Source organism: Microcebus murinus, chromosome 2, assembly GCF_040939455.1.
Source record: "Microcebus murinus isolate Inina chromosome 2, M.murinus_Inina_mat1.0, whole genome shotgun sequence".
In the NCBI taxonomy this organism is placed as follows: Eukaryota; Metazoa; Chordata; class Mammalia; order Primates; family Cheirogaleidae; genus Microcebus; species Microcebus murinus.
This window is the reverse complement of record NC_134105.1, coordinates 13452020-13469079: the sequence shown is the minus strand read 5'-3', so window position 1 is coordinate 13469079 and position 17060 is coordinate 13452020. Positions and strand designations below refer to the sequence as shown.

Here is a 17060-nt window from a genome sequence, read left to right as displayed (position 1 = left end):
TTGTTGGGCATCTACCCAAAAGAGCATAAGACATTCTGTTATAAAGACATCTGCACCCGAATGTTTATGGCAGCACAATTCACTATTGCAAGGACATGGAAACTACCCAAGTGCCCGTCAATTTATGAGTGGTTAATTAAAATTTGGTATATGCTCACAATGGGATATTACTCAATTCTAAGAAACGACAGTGAGCTAACATCGTTTATGCTATCCTGGATTAAGCTTAAGCCCGTTATCCAAAGTGAGGCGACACAAGATATGGAAAATGGGCTCCACATCTACTCGCCATCAAATTGGTACTGACTGATTAAAACTATGGTGCTCAAATGGTGGTAATGTTCTCCAGAGATTCGGGGGTGGGGGGGGAGGGCAGAGACCTACATCTTAAGGATATGGCGAGCATTGGGGGGGGGCATACCACTAAACCTTTTTGGGGAGAGGCAAAGATATACAATGTAACCAAAATGTCAAAAAAAACCAAAAAACTTTTATCGGGTGGAGGGCAGGTGGGAGGGGGGAGGAGGAGAAGGGTGTATACTTACATAATGGATGCGGTGTGTACCACCTGGGGGTTGGACACACTGGAAGCTCTGGCATGGGGTGAGGGGGGTGGCAGGGGCAATATATGGAACCCTAACAATATTTGTATCCCCATAATATGATGAAATGAAAGGAAAAAATAAATAAATGTTTCTCATAACTAAAATCTCTAAATGGATCTCAGAGGCAAATTGAAATGTCTTCTGCCAGTTGATACGGATTTCAGATAATACAGCTTTAGGGATATGTGGCTTTCTTATCAGTGCTAAGTATTTTTGGAACATAACAGGATAGGACATGAAAATATCTTATGTGTAGTGAATAATGTAGCACAGTTGTCCTATGTGTGTTTATTGTCTGGGTCATTTGTTCATTCATCAAATGCATAGTGAGTGTGACACACTTTATACCTGTTTTTGGCCTTCAGCCTGCTGGATCAGAAAGACCTTTATCAAGTAATTCCATAAAAGATACAAACTGAGGCGGTGCGTGGTGGCTCACGCCTGTAATCCTAGCACTCTAGGAGGCCGAGGTGGGAGGATTGCTCGAGGTCAGGAGGTCAAAACCAGTCTGAGCAAGAGCAAGACCCCATCTCTACTATAAATAGAAATTAATTGGCCAGCTAATATATATAGAAAAAGTTAGCTGGGCACGGTGGTGCATGACTGTAGTCCCAGCTACTTGGGAGGCTGAGGCAGTAGGATTGCTTGAGCCCAGGAGTAGGAGGTTGCTGTGAGCTAGGCTGATGCCATGGCACTCACTCTAGCCTGGGCAACAAAGAGAGACTCTGTCTCAAAAAAAAAAAAAAAAAGATACAAACTGAGAAAAATGCTAAGAAGGGAAGGAATTTGGTTCTATCTAGAATTGGGGCAGGGGGGTGAAAGGAGCAGCTTTACTCATCTGAAGGACCAGGAGGAATGAAAGGGGTTTGCAGAGAGGGTGGGGTATGGAGCAGAGGGAAAGAGCATTCCAGACAGTAGGAGCTCTCTAAGCAAAGTTGTAGGAGGAGGAGCCATGGTATTAGGTAATTAAATATGAAATGTCCAATTTCAAATCAAAAGTATAGTTTATTATATCTCAACAGGAAGCAGCACCATTAAGTATGCACCTAAACTATCCACACAGTTTTGCCGTTTTAACTGTAGCATGTTTATGCCACAGCGAAGAAGCCTGGAGATTGAGTGGCAATGAAATCACAAAAGACATTTTCACAGCTTGTTAAGAATTGAATATTTTTCCTTACAAAAAGTGATCCAAAGCCTGGAAGAAGTGGGTAGTCAGTTGGTGCAAGGTCTGGTGAATACTGTGGATGAGAAAGAGGTTCCAGGTTCCAAGTGCGGCTTCTGTAGTTTGAGCAGCACTGTTTGTGTGACACATGGTCAAGCTTTGTCTTGCAGGAAAATTGGCCTGTCTCTATTGCCCAGTCTCGGCTGCTTAATTGCAGGCATCCTCATCATTTCATCAAATTGGCTGCAGTAGACATCTGCTGTCATCAGCTGACCAAGTTTCATGAAGTATAGTGGACAATACCTGCGCTGGACCACCAGACACCATTAACTTTTTTTGAAGATTCAATTTTGGGCTATGTTTCAACACTCCATTTTTATCCATCCATTGTGCTGAATGCTTACAATTGTCAAAAAGAACTCATTTTTCATTACACATAACATTACGGTGTAGAAATGGTTTGCCTTTATGTCATGACAGCAAAGAAAGGCAAGCTTCAAGATGATTTCTCCTCTGACGCTCATTTAATTCACATGGAATCCATCTATCCAGCTTCTTTACTTTGCCAATTTGTTTCAAATGGTCCAGTATTGTTGGAATAGTAATAAACATAATAAAGAAATGTCAGCTGGTCGCGGTGGCTCATGCCTGTAATCCTAACACTCTGGAAGGCTGAGGCGGGCGGATTGTTTGAGGTCAGGAGTTCGAAACCAGCCTGAGCAAGAGCGAGACCCCGTCTCTACTATAAATACAAAGAAAGTAATTGGCCAACTAATATATATAGAAAAAATCAGCCGGGCATGGTGGCGCATGCCTGTAGTCCCAGTTACTTGGGAGGCTGAGGCAGCAGGATTGCTTGAGCCCAGGAGTTTGAGGTTGCTGTGAGCTAGGCTGACCCCATGGCACTCACTCTAGCCTGGGCAACAATTGAGACTCTGTCTCAAAAAAAAAAAAAAAATGTCAAAGTGAAATATCAGAGATATCAGTTGTCAAACTCAGTACTTAAGGAAAATCTGACATTTCATACTTAATAACCTACTATGTTCAAGCAGCTGCCCAAAGCCAGTGTTGCTCAGCTCAGTGGTAAGCCAGGCCCTGACCTGTGTAGGATCGTGAAAGCCTCATGTGTTCTTCATTGTCTAAGCAATGGGGAACAGTCAAAGTACAAAAAGGAACAAAAAAACTCTAATTAGAAAAGTGTATCATGTCCCTAAATCTTGTTAAGTGTTGTAGATTATGAAGTTACTTAGAGCATAGCTATTCTAAACTAAAAGTTTTCTGTTTTCTCCTTTGAAGTGTCCTGTTTTGTCAAATTTTTATCTATTAAATGCCTTTTCTTAAAAAAACAATGTAAAAGCACATAAATATTGTCAGTCATACCACCATTTTAACAGTAATTTTTATTTTTACTTTTCCACTTTTCTTTTTAATCTCACTAGTAGTGAAAGCAGAAATTTCAGCTGGGTCAGCCTCTGACAAGCCTGCATTATCAGAAGAGGAGATGGAGAAGAAGTCCAAATCTATTATTGATGAATTTCTACACATTAATGATTTTAAGGTAAATGAGATTTTTAAAAAGAAGAAGAAAAGAAAGCAACAATAACACAGAAAACCCTATGACAGATAAATGTAATTACTTGGTTCTGATTTAAATCAAGTGTCGTGGTGAACTGGTCAGACTTAGATTGAGTAATCAGAGTCCTACACAATTCTGTTTGCTTAAATCTGGTGCATTTCTGCCAAGTACTCTCATTTAAATTGATACTGTAGTTCACAAGATCAAGTGGTGGGAAGAGAGAATGGGTACCAGTCCATCCCCACTAAGGGAAAACCAAATTGACTTTGATATTAATGAACACAACACATTATCATCATGAGGCATTCCTGGCACTCTAAATATACCTGTCAGGGTTCTTTACAGTCATTTTTATTGTCATTCTCATATTAACCTTGCTGTATGCCCAGCATTACTTTTTCTTTATTTCATCAATGAAAAGTGGAGACACAAAGGAATAAGCAATGTGTCAGGGTCAGAGAGCCTAAGTCATACCTTTTAAGACATGGCTTTGAATTTACCCTTCTTAAGCCTTTCCATTCTCCTTGATCTTCATGTTAACATGGTAGTAAAAAGCATAGACATGCTACCTGACTTCATGAGCCCTACAGTCAAATGGCAGAAACAGAGTAAACAGATAACTCCACAGTTATTTAAATTGTATTTACAATAAAGGCTAGTCGACCTATAGGGTATTAGGAAAGATCATATAATGGGATCTAGTTATCTGAGGTTAGAAAAGGTTTATCTGCTAAAACTGTCTTTTCAAAATATTTGTCAGATATATTTACTACTTTTGCTTTGGCATTGTATTATTAAAAGTTCTTTCAGTCTGGGTGCAGTGGCTCACACCAGTAATCCCAGCACTTAGGAAAGCCAAGGCAGAAGGATTGCTTGAGGCCAGGAGTTTGACACCAGACTGAGCAACCTAGCAAGACCCCATCTCTACAGAAAAAAAATTTAAAAATTAGCCAAGCATGGTGGTACATGCCTGTAGTACTAGCTACTTGGGAGGCTGAGGCAGGAGGATCACTTGAGCCCAGGAGTTCATATGTTACAGTGAGCTATGATTACACCACTGCACTCCAGCCTGGGCAACAGAGTGTGACCCTATCTCTAAAAAGAAAAAAAAAAACAAACAAACAAAAAAGCACCCTGAGCAAGAGTGAGACCTCGTCTATACAAAAAATAGAAAAACTATCCAGGTATGGCGGCATGTGCCTGTAGTCCCTGCTACTCAGGAGACTGAGGTGGAAGCTTCATTTGAACCCAGGAGTTTCAGTTTGCAGTGAGCTATGATGATGTCACTGCACTGTAGCCAGGCTGACAGAGTGAGAGTCTGTGTCAAAAAACAAAAAAATTATTTTAAGATTACTGGCTTTCTTGACATTCTAGTCATTGTTTACTTTCCATACATAAAAATCACCTAGCTTATTTATAGCCCACCCTTCTAAAACCCTATGGCTCTGCAATTGTCCAAAATTTAAAAGTAGTAGGAAGTTGGCCAGGCATGGTGGCTCATGCCTGTAATCCTAGCATTCTGGGAGACAGGAAGATTGCTTGAGGTCAGGAGTTCAAGACCAGCCTGAGTAAGAGTGAGACCCTGTCTCTACTAAAAACAGAAAAAAATTAGCTGGGCAAATAAAAATAGAAAAAATTAGCTGGGCAACTAAAAATAGAAAAAATTAGCCAGATATGGTGGTGCATGCCTGTAGTCCGCTACTAGGGTGGCTGAGGCAGGAGGATCACTTGAGCCCAGAAATTTGAGGTTACTGTGAGCTAAGCTGATGCCACAGCACTCTATCTAGCCCAGGCAACAGAGCAAGACTCTGCCTCAAAAGAAAAAAAAAAAAGTAGTAGGAAGTTTTTGATGATTGAAATAGATAGGAGTGCTTTCCAGAAACCCTTAGAAATGTAGCAAAATAAATGAACATTAACTGGAAAGAGCCAATGAAGATACCTAATGTACTATGATTCATTAGTCAGCTTCCTGGAAAATGGGGAGTATTCTCGTAAACTGGCAGCAGAGCATTTTTTCTTGCAAGGAAGTAAGGAAATGTTAAAGAATTACATGAAAATTAAAAGGCTAAGAAAGGTGAAAAGCAGAGACAATAAGGAGGAAAGAAATGAATATTGGCTGCAGACATAATTTGAAGGATGTATAAAGTCTGTGAGTGACAAACACTTTGAAAGGGAAAAATATGACCCTGTGATAAACTGAAAGTGTAGGGAGAAAAAGACTTTAATAGCACCTAAGTGCAGCAGGAAGACTCTTTGGACAATCATGAGCCATAGGCCAGGCCTGCAGTGTGGAAGGGGCAGGGTCATTAAGACTTTAGAATTTTACTGTGCAATGGACAAGGTAGCTTTGCCTACAGAGTGACAAAAAGAACTGGGTAATAATGTTGGACATTTATTGAGAGCTTCCTGTATGTTTGTGTTAGGTGCTGTTCAGGCTAAAAACTTACAGAGCTCCTCCTAAGGAAGAGTTTTTTTCCTAACATTATCTTAGTAGGTGCTATGGTTACTAACTATAATACAAATTAATATTTATTGAACTCTTATTTTGTGCTTGGCAAGGTGCCAAATGCTATATATATATATATATATATATATATATATATATATATATATATATATATATATTCCTCATATACCTCTGACTCCACCATGTATGTTTTTAGCCTCTGTGCAATATATTTATTGAATACCTGAAATATGCCAGCCACATTTTAGAGATTACTGCCTCAGTATACCATAATATTTGTGATGAACAACATAGTCTGGTTTTATGGAGCTTACATTCTAGTGGGGAGATACAGATGACTCTGGCCCTTAAAATAAGTAACAAACAACAGCTACAGAAAGCAAAATAACGTTTTAGTGCACAAAAGTAAAATTAATTGATATGATAGGGCAGTCAGAGAAGACAACAGGAGGTCTCCTTTCAACTGAGAGCTCAAAGACAAGAAGAAGCAAACCATGAGGAAATCAAGTGGAAGGGCAAGGGGATTATGAACTGCTATGACAGAAGTACCGTAATACAGGATATTGACCTCTTGTGCAGACACAGTGAATGAATTCCCATTAGAAGACACTCACTTTAAGTTAAATGTTGAGGATTGAATACTTGCATATTCATTTACATTCCCTACTGAAAAGGCATTATAATGATATTAATGGCCCTTAAAAAGAGGTAACAGCCCACAAAGATAAAGAGCCCAGAAATTAGACAGCAGCAACATTCTGGAAGTTGGATGTTAGAAAGATGAGTGGTAATGTATTTAGCAGACTAAGAATGTGTGTGACATGCAGATGTGGCTAGAAATAAATAAAAAGGGATTGATTAATTAAAAATATATTTAAGAAATAATTGTACATGACAACTGCCCTGTTTTTAAAATGACAATGTTATGAAGAGACAAAAAAAAAGAAAAATAGGACTATTTTAAAGGAGTTTAAATGACATAAGGACATGTAAAGTCAGGTTCTCAGTTGAACTCAATAACAGTAAACACTATATTGGACATTTAGGGACAACTGTGGAAATTTGAATATGTATTATATATCAAATAATATTTTGATTGACATTATTGTATCAATATTAAATTTGGACATTTAGAGAAAGAAAACTATGAATCTAAAAGTGAAGATACATAGTTGTGCATTATACTACTTTTTTTTTCTTTTTTACCCCCACTTGAAGCTCAAATTGTACTACTTTTTAGTTTCTCTGTAGATTTGAAATATCTTTAGGTCAGGTGCAGTGACTCATGCCTTATCCTAGCACTCTGGGAGGCCGAGGCAGGCAGATCGCTCAAGATCAGGAGTTTGAAACCAACCTGAACAAGAGCGAGACCCTGTCTCTACTAAAAATAGAAATAAATTAATTGGCCAACTAAAAATATATAGAAAAAATTAGCCAGGCATGGTGGTACATGCATGTAGTCCCAGCTACTTGGGAGGCTGAGACAGAAGGATTGCTTGAGCCCAGGAGTTTGAGGTTGCTATGAGCTAGGCTGATGCCGTAGCACTCTAGCCTGTGCAACAGAGTGAGACTCTGTCTCAAAAAAAAGAAATATCTTTAGATAAAACGTTAATGTGAGGGAGGTATTAAATAAAATAGTGGGGAAGAGAAACAGCAACAGCAGTGAGACACCTAAATGAACCTTCCTCCCTTCTGCAGTCAGGTGACTTCCCTTCTCACTTGCATCTTCCCACTTGGAAGAGCTACTTCCTTCAGAGATTGAACCAAAAGATTTTGGATTCCAGAGCAATAGCTGAGAGCAGGGAAGTATACTGCTTTACTGGTGATTCAGTGACCCTAGTGGCCAGGCTTTTACCCTCCAGACCAAAGACCTAGCTGGATCACTCCACAAAGGACCACTTAAACAAGCCCCACACCACATAACTTCCAAAAGAATTTTAATGTTTAACCTAACTCTATCATTTAAATTTAGCTTTTCTATGAAGGGAGACCCTTTTTCATTGAAGGTTGTACAAATACTGACATACCCAGACAGAGTAACTTCTGTTGCCACATTAAGGCCTTTGAATCATGATCTTGAATTTCTGTTTCATAATGTATACTATTTTCGGTTTTTTAAATGATCATAAAATAGATAAAAATTTTGTAGAAAAATACATTTGAGTCTGGTCCTTTGATCTTTAATAAAATTGGTAACTTTGCCAGGCACAGTGGCTCATGCTTGTTATCCTAGCACTCTGGAAAGCTGAGGCAGAAGGATGGCTTGAGCTCAGTAGTTCAAGACCAGCCTGAGCAAGAGCAAGACCTTCTCTCTACTAAAAGCAGAAAAATTAGTTGGATGTGATGGTGTACTCCTGTAGATCCAGCTACTCAAGTGGCTGAGTCAAGAGGATCACTTGAGCCCAGAAGTCTGAGGTTGCAGTAAGCAACTATGACACCACTGCACTCTACTCAGGGCAACAAAACAAGACTGTCTTCAAAATAATTGTTAACTTAAACATGTTAGCCTTATAAAAACACATCATTTTTTTTTTACTGAGCTATATATTATTTTAAACAAACAAATATGAAAACTGTCTTATTCATGGAGTTTTCTACTGACTTTGTTATAAGTAAAAGGTTTTTTGTTGTTTTTTTTTTTTTTGGAGACAGAGTCTCACTTTGTTGCCCAGGCTAGAGTGAGTGCCGTGGTATCAGCCTAGCTCACAGCAACCTCAGACTCCTGGGCTCAAGCAATCCTGCTGCCTCAGCCTCCCGAGTAGCTGGGAATACAAGCATGCGCCACCATGCCTGGCTTATTTTTTCTATATATATATTAGTTGGCCAATTAATTTCTTTGTATTTATAGTAGAGACGGGATCTCGCTCATTGCTCAAGCTGGTTTCGAACTCCTGACCTCGAGCAATCCTCCCACCTCGGCCTCCCAGAGTGCTAGGATTATAGGCGTGAGCCACCATGCCCGGCCATAAGTAAAAGGTTTTAACACTCAGGTAACCCTATCCAAATTTTGGAGTAAGCCTTTATTTGCTGTTTGAACAGGAAGCCATGCAGTGTGTGGAAGAGCTGAATGCCCAGAGCCTGCTACACATTTTCGTGAGAGTGGGAGTGGAGTCCACCCTGGAAAGGAGCCAGATCACCAGGGATCACATGGGCCAACTGCTGTATCAGCTGGTACAGTCAGAGAAACTGAGCAAACAGGACTTTTTCAAAGGGTTGGTATCATCCCCAAGAGTGGTATTCAGTTACTAGGCTCTTGAATACTAGTTAACCTTTAAAGTAATTACCTTTTAAAGTATTTAGCTTTTTCCATGTCCACCGTAATATAATATTTTGATATATATTCATAATATATTGAATATTGATATGATGGCATTTTGTATATTGTGCTGGGGCATAATGGCTATGGTTTTGTTTTCTAAATATTATTGTTAGACCTGTATCATGAAGTAACTAAGGTAGCAGAGACTCCTTAGCTTCAGGGAAACTCTGAAGCCTTCACCAGCCCATTTACATTTAAATCCCTGCATGTTCTTTGAGGAAAACAACTTTTCTTTGGGAGAAAAATGTTGGAAAATTGACTTAAACATAAAGCGTATACTTTCAATAAACCATAGTTCTTTTGGTCAGGAAGTGCTTGTCTGTCAACTCTAGCCCCCATGGAAGGATATGTTACTTCACATTCTTAATGCTTTGATCTATTTTCAGGTTGGTTTCGTTTTATCTTATCAATGGCTGGTTAAATGAGTTCTGCCTATCATTGGTGGTATATCCTCATTTGATCAGATTCTGGTGTATTTGTGATACACCATCATTGAAAGTGCATGGGCTGGGTGTGGTGGCTTACACCTGTAATCCTAGCTCTCTGGGAGGCCGAAGCGGACGGATTGCTTGAGGTCAGGAGTTCAAAACCAGCCTGGGCAAGAGTGAGACCCCGTCTCTACTATAAATAGAAATAAATTAATTGGCCAACTAATGTATATATAGAAAAAATTAGCCGGGCATGGTGGCCATACCTGTAGTCCCAGCTACTTGGGAGGCTGAGGCAGCAGGATTGCTTGAGCCCAGGAGTTTGAGGTTGCTGTGAGCTAGGCTGACACCATGGCACTGACTCTATCCTGGGCAACAAAGCGAGACTCTGTCTCAAAAAAAAAAGAAGGTGCATGGATCAGGTTCCTTGTGGAATAATCACAATATCTTACCAAGGCATAGGTTGTATAACCAATGTTTAAGATGAAAATTGCATATGGCAAAAAATTTTGTTTTAGGAGCCATGTTGTACCAAATGTAACCATAGACTCACACCCCACATTGACAGATTCCCACTGTCTAAGGGAATATACAGGTCTCAACATGAGATTCACATTTGTCATCTCATACTCACCTGTCATATGATTATTGTTAAAGTCAAATGATAGTAAGAATTCTGTACTGCTTATTATTTTTCTCTAGTTAAATTAGTAAGAAATTTTGGCAAAAGTTGCTGTGGTTGTTTGCCTTTAAGTACCCAGGATAATTTCCCAGTTTTAAAGAGAAATCTGTGGTTCACTCAAGTAATCAGCCAGTGCCAATAGTAAGAGCAAAGGAAGGTATATGTACTCTGACAGTCAAACTGAAGTCTGCCCCTAGCCAACTTGAAACTACAGTTTCAAGCCCCTAGAAACTATAGTTAGGGTGATTATTATATCAATTTATAAATATTTACTTATTACCCAGACATTATTATTAAAAGAATATTTTCCCCCAGAGAATTCTGGGAATGATAATGCTGAATTATTTACCATTTTCTATCTCTTCAGACTATATTTCAGAAGTTGATTCAGGTCAGGTGTAGTGGCTCATGCGGGTAATCCCAACAGTTTGGGAGGCTGATGAAGGAGGATCACTGGAGCCGAGGAGTTTGAGGTTATAGTGAGTTGTGATGACTCTATTGTACTCTAGCCCAGGCAGGTTTTTTTTAAAGTGTTGATTCATATGTAGAAAGCTCCCAGGAAGTGTGGTTTACCTTTTTTGGCTATAATTGAACTTACGAGATACTAGCTTGGTTTCTAGGGTATCTCAGACATTTGCATTTCCTTTTATAGGATGCCTTGAAGAAAAAGTGTCATATCCGTACATGGTGGCTACACTTTCATTGGTGGTAATGGTATTGCTGTTGCTATCAGTAACTACAACACTGTGACCCATATTTAGACAGAAAATGAGATTAATACTTCTGCATCTCAGCAATTACTTCATATTTCTCCATCCCTGCTTCCTTCTATAGCTAGACACAATGCAGTGGCTCCAGGCCTAGATTTTACTATTTAGTTACACACAAACCATCCTTAGACCAAGACCTGTAAAAATTGTACTATTCCTTTCTAAGTAGAGAGGACTGACAATTTAGTGCCCAGCTTTTTCTAAGATAGAAGCATAGAGGTAGTCCCATCTTGTCATCCACCAAGAGCCTTCTTGCAAGTAGATCGGAATTTCACAATCCCTTCTAAAGCCTTAATTTTAAGTGGTTCATAATCTACAGAGAGGCTATTTCACTGGAGCCATGGAAATGCCCTAAGTCTTTTGGTTTTTTATGCTCAAGCTCCAAAGATCTCTGTCCTTCCGTGGTATTGTGGCGGAGCATCTGAGATCAGCTTCCTTGGATGATGCTGCTGCTTAGATACAACTTCTGAGCAGTCAGGGAAGCAGTTTCTTCCTGGCTCCCCAAGCCCGTGATGGCTCTGGAAAGCATAGAAAGCAGAAGGCCTCCAGGTATAGTGGCCCCTGGTAAGCCAGCCATTTCTCCTTACAGTTCCCTTCAGGATACGCACTGCTACCAAGCAGTAAAGTAGGCAGGTTTGAAATAGGCTTTATAAATAAAGCTTAGGTCCTTTAAAATTTTTTCTACGAAATGTTATATCAGCTGTGAGCATAATAGTTGCTTCACCTAAAACATACCTCCACAAAGACAACATCAAGCAATCCTTTTGAAATTTCCAGGACTTGAATCTAAATACTTTATGACATAAATTAGGTAGTAGGTTAGAAGTATTATTGTATAGGTACATGCATTTCAAACAGTTTTGATACAGTCATCTTATGTCATGATTTGAGAAACTTCTTTTAAAAACTGTCTAGTAGATGATGAGTGCAATTTATTAACAGCCACAGAATTTGAATGCTTTTGAAAGTGTAATAAACAACTGAAAAGTTGAAGTTGACAGTAGACACAAAATATGTGCTCTACAGGAAGCTAGATACAATAGTATTTCACTTTGAGAGATAATTGTTGGAGAGGAAATTCTTATCTCCTCCTTGACTACTTTCCTGTAACTTTTATTACCACTTACGGCAATTCTACCTTGGTAAAAGACATGGATACTAGTTTCAAATGCTAAATTGCAGAAATACAGTACTAATTAACAGTGAAGACTCTTATTTGTTCACACAGGTAAGATCTAGTTTATTCTTTTTTTGTGATAATCCTGTGAAGATGATACTGGCTTTTCAACATTTTATGTATATCTTCTTGTAACCTGTAGTTAGATTATCTTATATCAGTCATAATAATACTTGACCCATCTGATTTTTTTTTGATGTCTTTACAATCTCTTCCTTGTTTATATATAGCAAGATTTATATTTTTATTAAGTAATCATAATAAAAATTGAAAAAGATGCCGTTGACAATACCATTTTCTTTTTTTAATATTTAATTGACAAATCATAATTATATACATTATGGTGTATAGTGTGATGTTTTGAAACATGTATACAATATGGAATGAATAAATTAGGCTGATCACTATGTGATTATTATAAATAATCACCTCACTTATTTTTTGTAGTGAGACATTTGAAATTTACTTTTACTTTGAAATACACATTATTATTGACTGTAGTCATCCTGCTACGTAATAAATCTCAAAACATATTCCTCCTATCTGAAAATTTATACCGTTTGACCAGCAACTCCTCAGTTCCTCCTTGCCCACCCACACCCAGTTCTGGTAACTGTCACTTCTAGTCTCTAATTTTATGAGTTCAGCCTTCTTAGATTCTACATATAAGTAAGATCATGAGGTATTTGACTTTCTGTGCCTGGCTTATTTCACTTACCATAATTCCCTCCAGGTTTATCTGTATTTTTGCAGATGAGACAACTTTCTTCTTTTTGAAGGCTGAATAGGTAGTAGTCCTACCTATTTTCCTTAATCACGTTTTCTTTATCCATTCATTTGTTGGTAGACACTTAGATTGATTTTATAACTTGACTATTGTGAATAATGCTGCAATGATGATGGGACTGCAAATATACCTTTTACATATTGGTTTCAATTCCTTTGGATATGTAACTAGAAGTGGAATTGTTGGATCATATGGTAGTTCTATTTTTAGTTTTTTGAGAAACCCCATACCATTTTTCATAATTGCTGTACTAATTTACATTCCTACCAATAATATTACAAGAGTTCTGTTTTCACTGCTTCCTCACTAACCCTTGTTATCTTTCATCTTTTTATTAATAATAAAAGTCATTCTAACAGGTATGAGGTAATATCTCATTGTGGTTTTAATGTGCATTTCTCTGTTAGTAATTCTGAGCACTCTTTTCATGTACCTGTTGACCATTGGCATGTCTTCTTTTGAGAAATGTCTGTTCAGGTCCTTTTCCCATTTGTTAATTAGGTTGTTTTCTTGCTATTGAGTTGTTTGAGTTCCTTGTATATTTGGATATTAACCCCTTATCAGAAGTATGATTTACAGATAATTTTCTCCCATTCTGGGGGTTGTCTCTTCATGTTATTAGTTGTTTCCTTTGCAATGTAATCCCATTTGTCTATTTTTGCTTTTATTGTCTGTGCTTTTCGAGTCATATCCAAAAAATTGTTTCTCAAACCTAAGTCATAGAGCTTTTCCCTATGTTTTTCTTCTAGTAGTTTTACAGTTTCAGGTCTTATAATTAGGACTTTAATCCATTTTGAATTGATTTTTTTATATATGGTATGAGGTAAGGATCCAGTTTCATTCTTATGCATGTGGATAACCAGTTTTTCTAAGACCATTTGTTAAAGAGACCGTCCTTTCCCCATTGTGTGTTCTTGGCACCTTCGTTGAAAATCAATTGACTGTAAATAGATGGATTTATTTCTGGGCTTTCTATCATGCTCCAGGGGTTTATGTGTCAGTTTTTATGATAGTACTGATAGTGGACTTCGGGTTCTTGGTCCCCAAGTCAGTAGAAATTGGCACTAGATTTAGGCAAGCAAGGCTTTTACCAGGGCTTTTCGTTCTAACAAAAAGGGAGACAGTGCTAGTTAAGGGGTCAACCAGACTAACTCTCCAAACAAAGGGCTGGGGAACTTTTATGGGGTTGTAAAGAGGAAAGTGGGTGTCAGTTTTGAAGTCATCACATGTAGAGGCAGAGTTCTGCTGGCAGCTGTGCACTTGGCGGTCACGCTTCTTTAAGCATTATATATATCACTAGCATTTTAAGTCTCCACCTCTGGGTTTGATTTTTAGCATTAAAATGAGATGATAATGAGGGAAAAGTCAGAGTGAGGTCAGTATAGATCTCTTTCTGGCTTGAGGTGGTTAGATCTGGATAGGTCTGGTTTCTTTGCTGCCAGGTTCCTTATCAGCTGGTGTCAGCTTCCTTCTTCAGTGGCCCTAGAAGATGTTACTCAAGAGACAATTTGGGACCAGATGTGGTGGCTCATGCCTGTAATCCTAGCGCTCTGGGAGGCTAGGGCGGGAGGATTGCTCGAGGTCAGGAGTTTGAAACCAGCCTGAGCGAGACCCAGTCTCTACTAAAAGTAGAAAGAAATTAATTGACCAACTTAAAAATGTATATATACAAAAAATTAGCCGGCCATGGTGGCATATGCCTATAGTCTCAGCTACTCAGCAGGCTGAGGCAGTAGGATCACTTGAGCCCAAGAGATTGAGGTTACTGTGAGCTAGGCTGATGCCATGACACTCACTCTAGCCTGGGCAACAAAGTGAGACTCTGTCTCAAAAGAGAGAGAGAGAGAGATAATTTGGCCCCTTCCTTACATGGGTATGAGCTGAATTGCAGTGATTAGGAGGTCATTTGGTTTTTGCTCTTCTACAGAATTAGGCTGGATCATGGTGCCCCGTGTTTCCTCCCTTGGTCAGAAGTGAGGCTCTAGTCCTGTCCCTATACTGTCTTAGTTCCATGCTGTTTTGATTACAGTTGCTTTTATATTTCAAAATCAGAGATTGTGATGCTTCCAGCTTTGTTCTTTTTGCCAATATCGTTTTGGCCATTCTTTTGGGATCTTTTGTGGTTCCATGTGAATTTAAGGGTTGTTTTTTCTATTTCTGTGAAAAATGACATTGGAATTTTGATAAAGATTGCATTGAACTTGTAGTTAACTGAGTAGTATGAAGATTTTAACAGTATTCTTCCAGTTTGTGAACACAGGATATCTTTCAATTTATTTCTGTTTTCTTCATTCTCTTTCATCAGTGTTTTACAGTTTTCAGTATGCAGATCTTTCACCACCTTGGTTAAATTTATACCTATGTATTTTATTTTTTGTTGCTGTTGTAAATGAGATCATGAGTTATATGACTTTCTGTGCCTGGCTTATTTCACTTAGCACAATGCCCTCCAAGTTTATCCAGGCTCTTGCAGATGAGGGGTTTCTTAGAAATGCTACTGATATTTGTATGTTGATTCTTGTATCCTACAACTTCACTGAACTAATTTATCAGTTCTAACAACTTTTTGGTGGACTGTTCAGGGTTTTCTACCTATAAAATCATGTCATCAGCAAATAGAGACAGTTATATTTCTTCCTTTCCATTTAGGATGCCTTTTATTTATTTCTCTTCCCTAATTATTTTGGATAGGACTATTAGTACTTTGTTAGAAAGAAGTAGTAAGAGTGGATATTCTTTTTTTTTACCTGATCTTAGAGGAAAATCCTTCAATTCTCCACTGTTAAGTATGATATTAACTACCATGAACTGACCAAGAAAGTGAAAAACCAAGGCAAGAATATCAGTATATTTTAGTTGTAATATGAAATGAAAATAACAGCAGATATACTGCTGAAGGACCGGCATGGTTGCAATTGTCCCTTGGGCTCATTAAAAGCTTAGCTAACCCACAGAACATGTATTGGCAGGATGGAGTGATTAACCCAGAAATCTTGGAGTCCAGCCAAATTATGTTCCATAAGTGGCAGGTTAACTAAGCTGAAAGTATGCACATAATGAGAGAACAGTCAAGTGTCTGTTACGTCTGCAAATAGATGTCAAATAATTACAAGCTGTGAGGTCAGTTGGCATTAAGTATTTATGAAACCCAGAGTTAGAAAATGTGGCTGAGCTGTAAACTGTTTTGAAATGGCAGCTTCAGAAAGGTGACCCTGCCTTTTATAATAGCAGCTCTTTTTTAAGTGAAAATTTCGGCCTAGCGCGGTGGCTTATGCCTGTAATCCTAGCACTCTAGGAGGCCTAGGTGGGCGGATTGCTCAAGGTCAGGAGTTCAAAACCAGCCTGAGCAAGAGCAAGACCCCGTCTCTACTATAAATAGAAAGAAATTAATTGGCCAACTAGTATATATAGAAAAAATTAGCCGGGCATGGTGGCGCATGCCTGTAGTCCCAGCTACTCGGGAGGCTGAGGCAGTAGGATTGCTTGAGCACAGGAGTTTGAGGTTGCTGTGAGCTAGGCTGACGCCACGGCACTCACTCTAGCCTGGGCAACAGAGTGAGACTCTGTCTCAAAAAAAAAAAAAATTTTTAATGACATGTAGGCCTCTGAGGTGGGTAAAAAGAGTGGCATACTCTGGCTAGAATCTTAGAACTATAGTAGAAAAGCACACATTTTATAAATGCAGAGATATAAAGGAATATGAATACAGATACATCCTGCTCTTAGCCCCTTCATTTATTCCTTATGACTTACAATTCCTTATGTCTTACAATTATGCATGTGTCTGCAATAGTTAAATTCACTTCTATTTTTGTAATTTTTAGTATATATGGAATAATTAACAAAGTCTTGAATTGTTTGTTTATACTTCTAAGAATAGCCAAGATTTTCAGCCTAAATATGACTCTGCTGGTATTTTATATTTGACTTTCCTAAGTTTTATATTTAATTCCTATTTATTTTACTTTATATCAAGAAATATTTAGGCTGCGCCTGTAATCCTAGCACTTTGGGAGGCCAAGGCGGGCGGATTGCTCAAGGTCAGGAGTTCGAAACCAGCCTGAGCGAGACCCCGTCTCTACCA

At 38.6% G+C, this 17060-nt stretch overlaps 1 protein-coding gene across 24 annotated transcripts in view; it reads left to right on the top strand.

Moving 5' to 3' along the window:
- Window positions 1-17060, top strand: part of EIF4G3 (eukaryotic translation initiation factor 4 gamma 3) — a 352113-nt gene that overhangs the window by 312873 nt on the left and 22180 nt on the right. For 15 of the 24 annotated variants that reach the window (XM_075994735.1, XM_075994745.1, XM_075994741.1 and 12 more), the window contains 2 exons: window positions 3213-3328; window positions 8853-9025. In XM_075994735.1, the coding sequence (XP_075850850.1) occupies window positions 3213-3328; window positions 8853-9025 (289 nt within the window). Of the gene's footprint in view, window positions 1-3209; window positions 3329-8852; window positions 9026-17060 lie in introns of all 24 variants that reach the window. The other 9 variants (XM_075994744.1, XM_075994737.1, XM_075994731.1 and 6 more) reach the window with 1 other exon arrangement.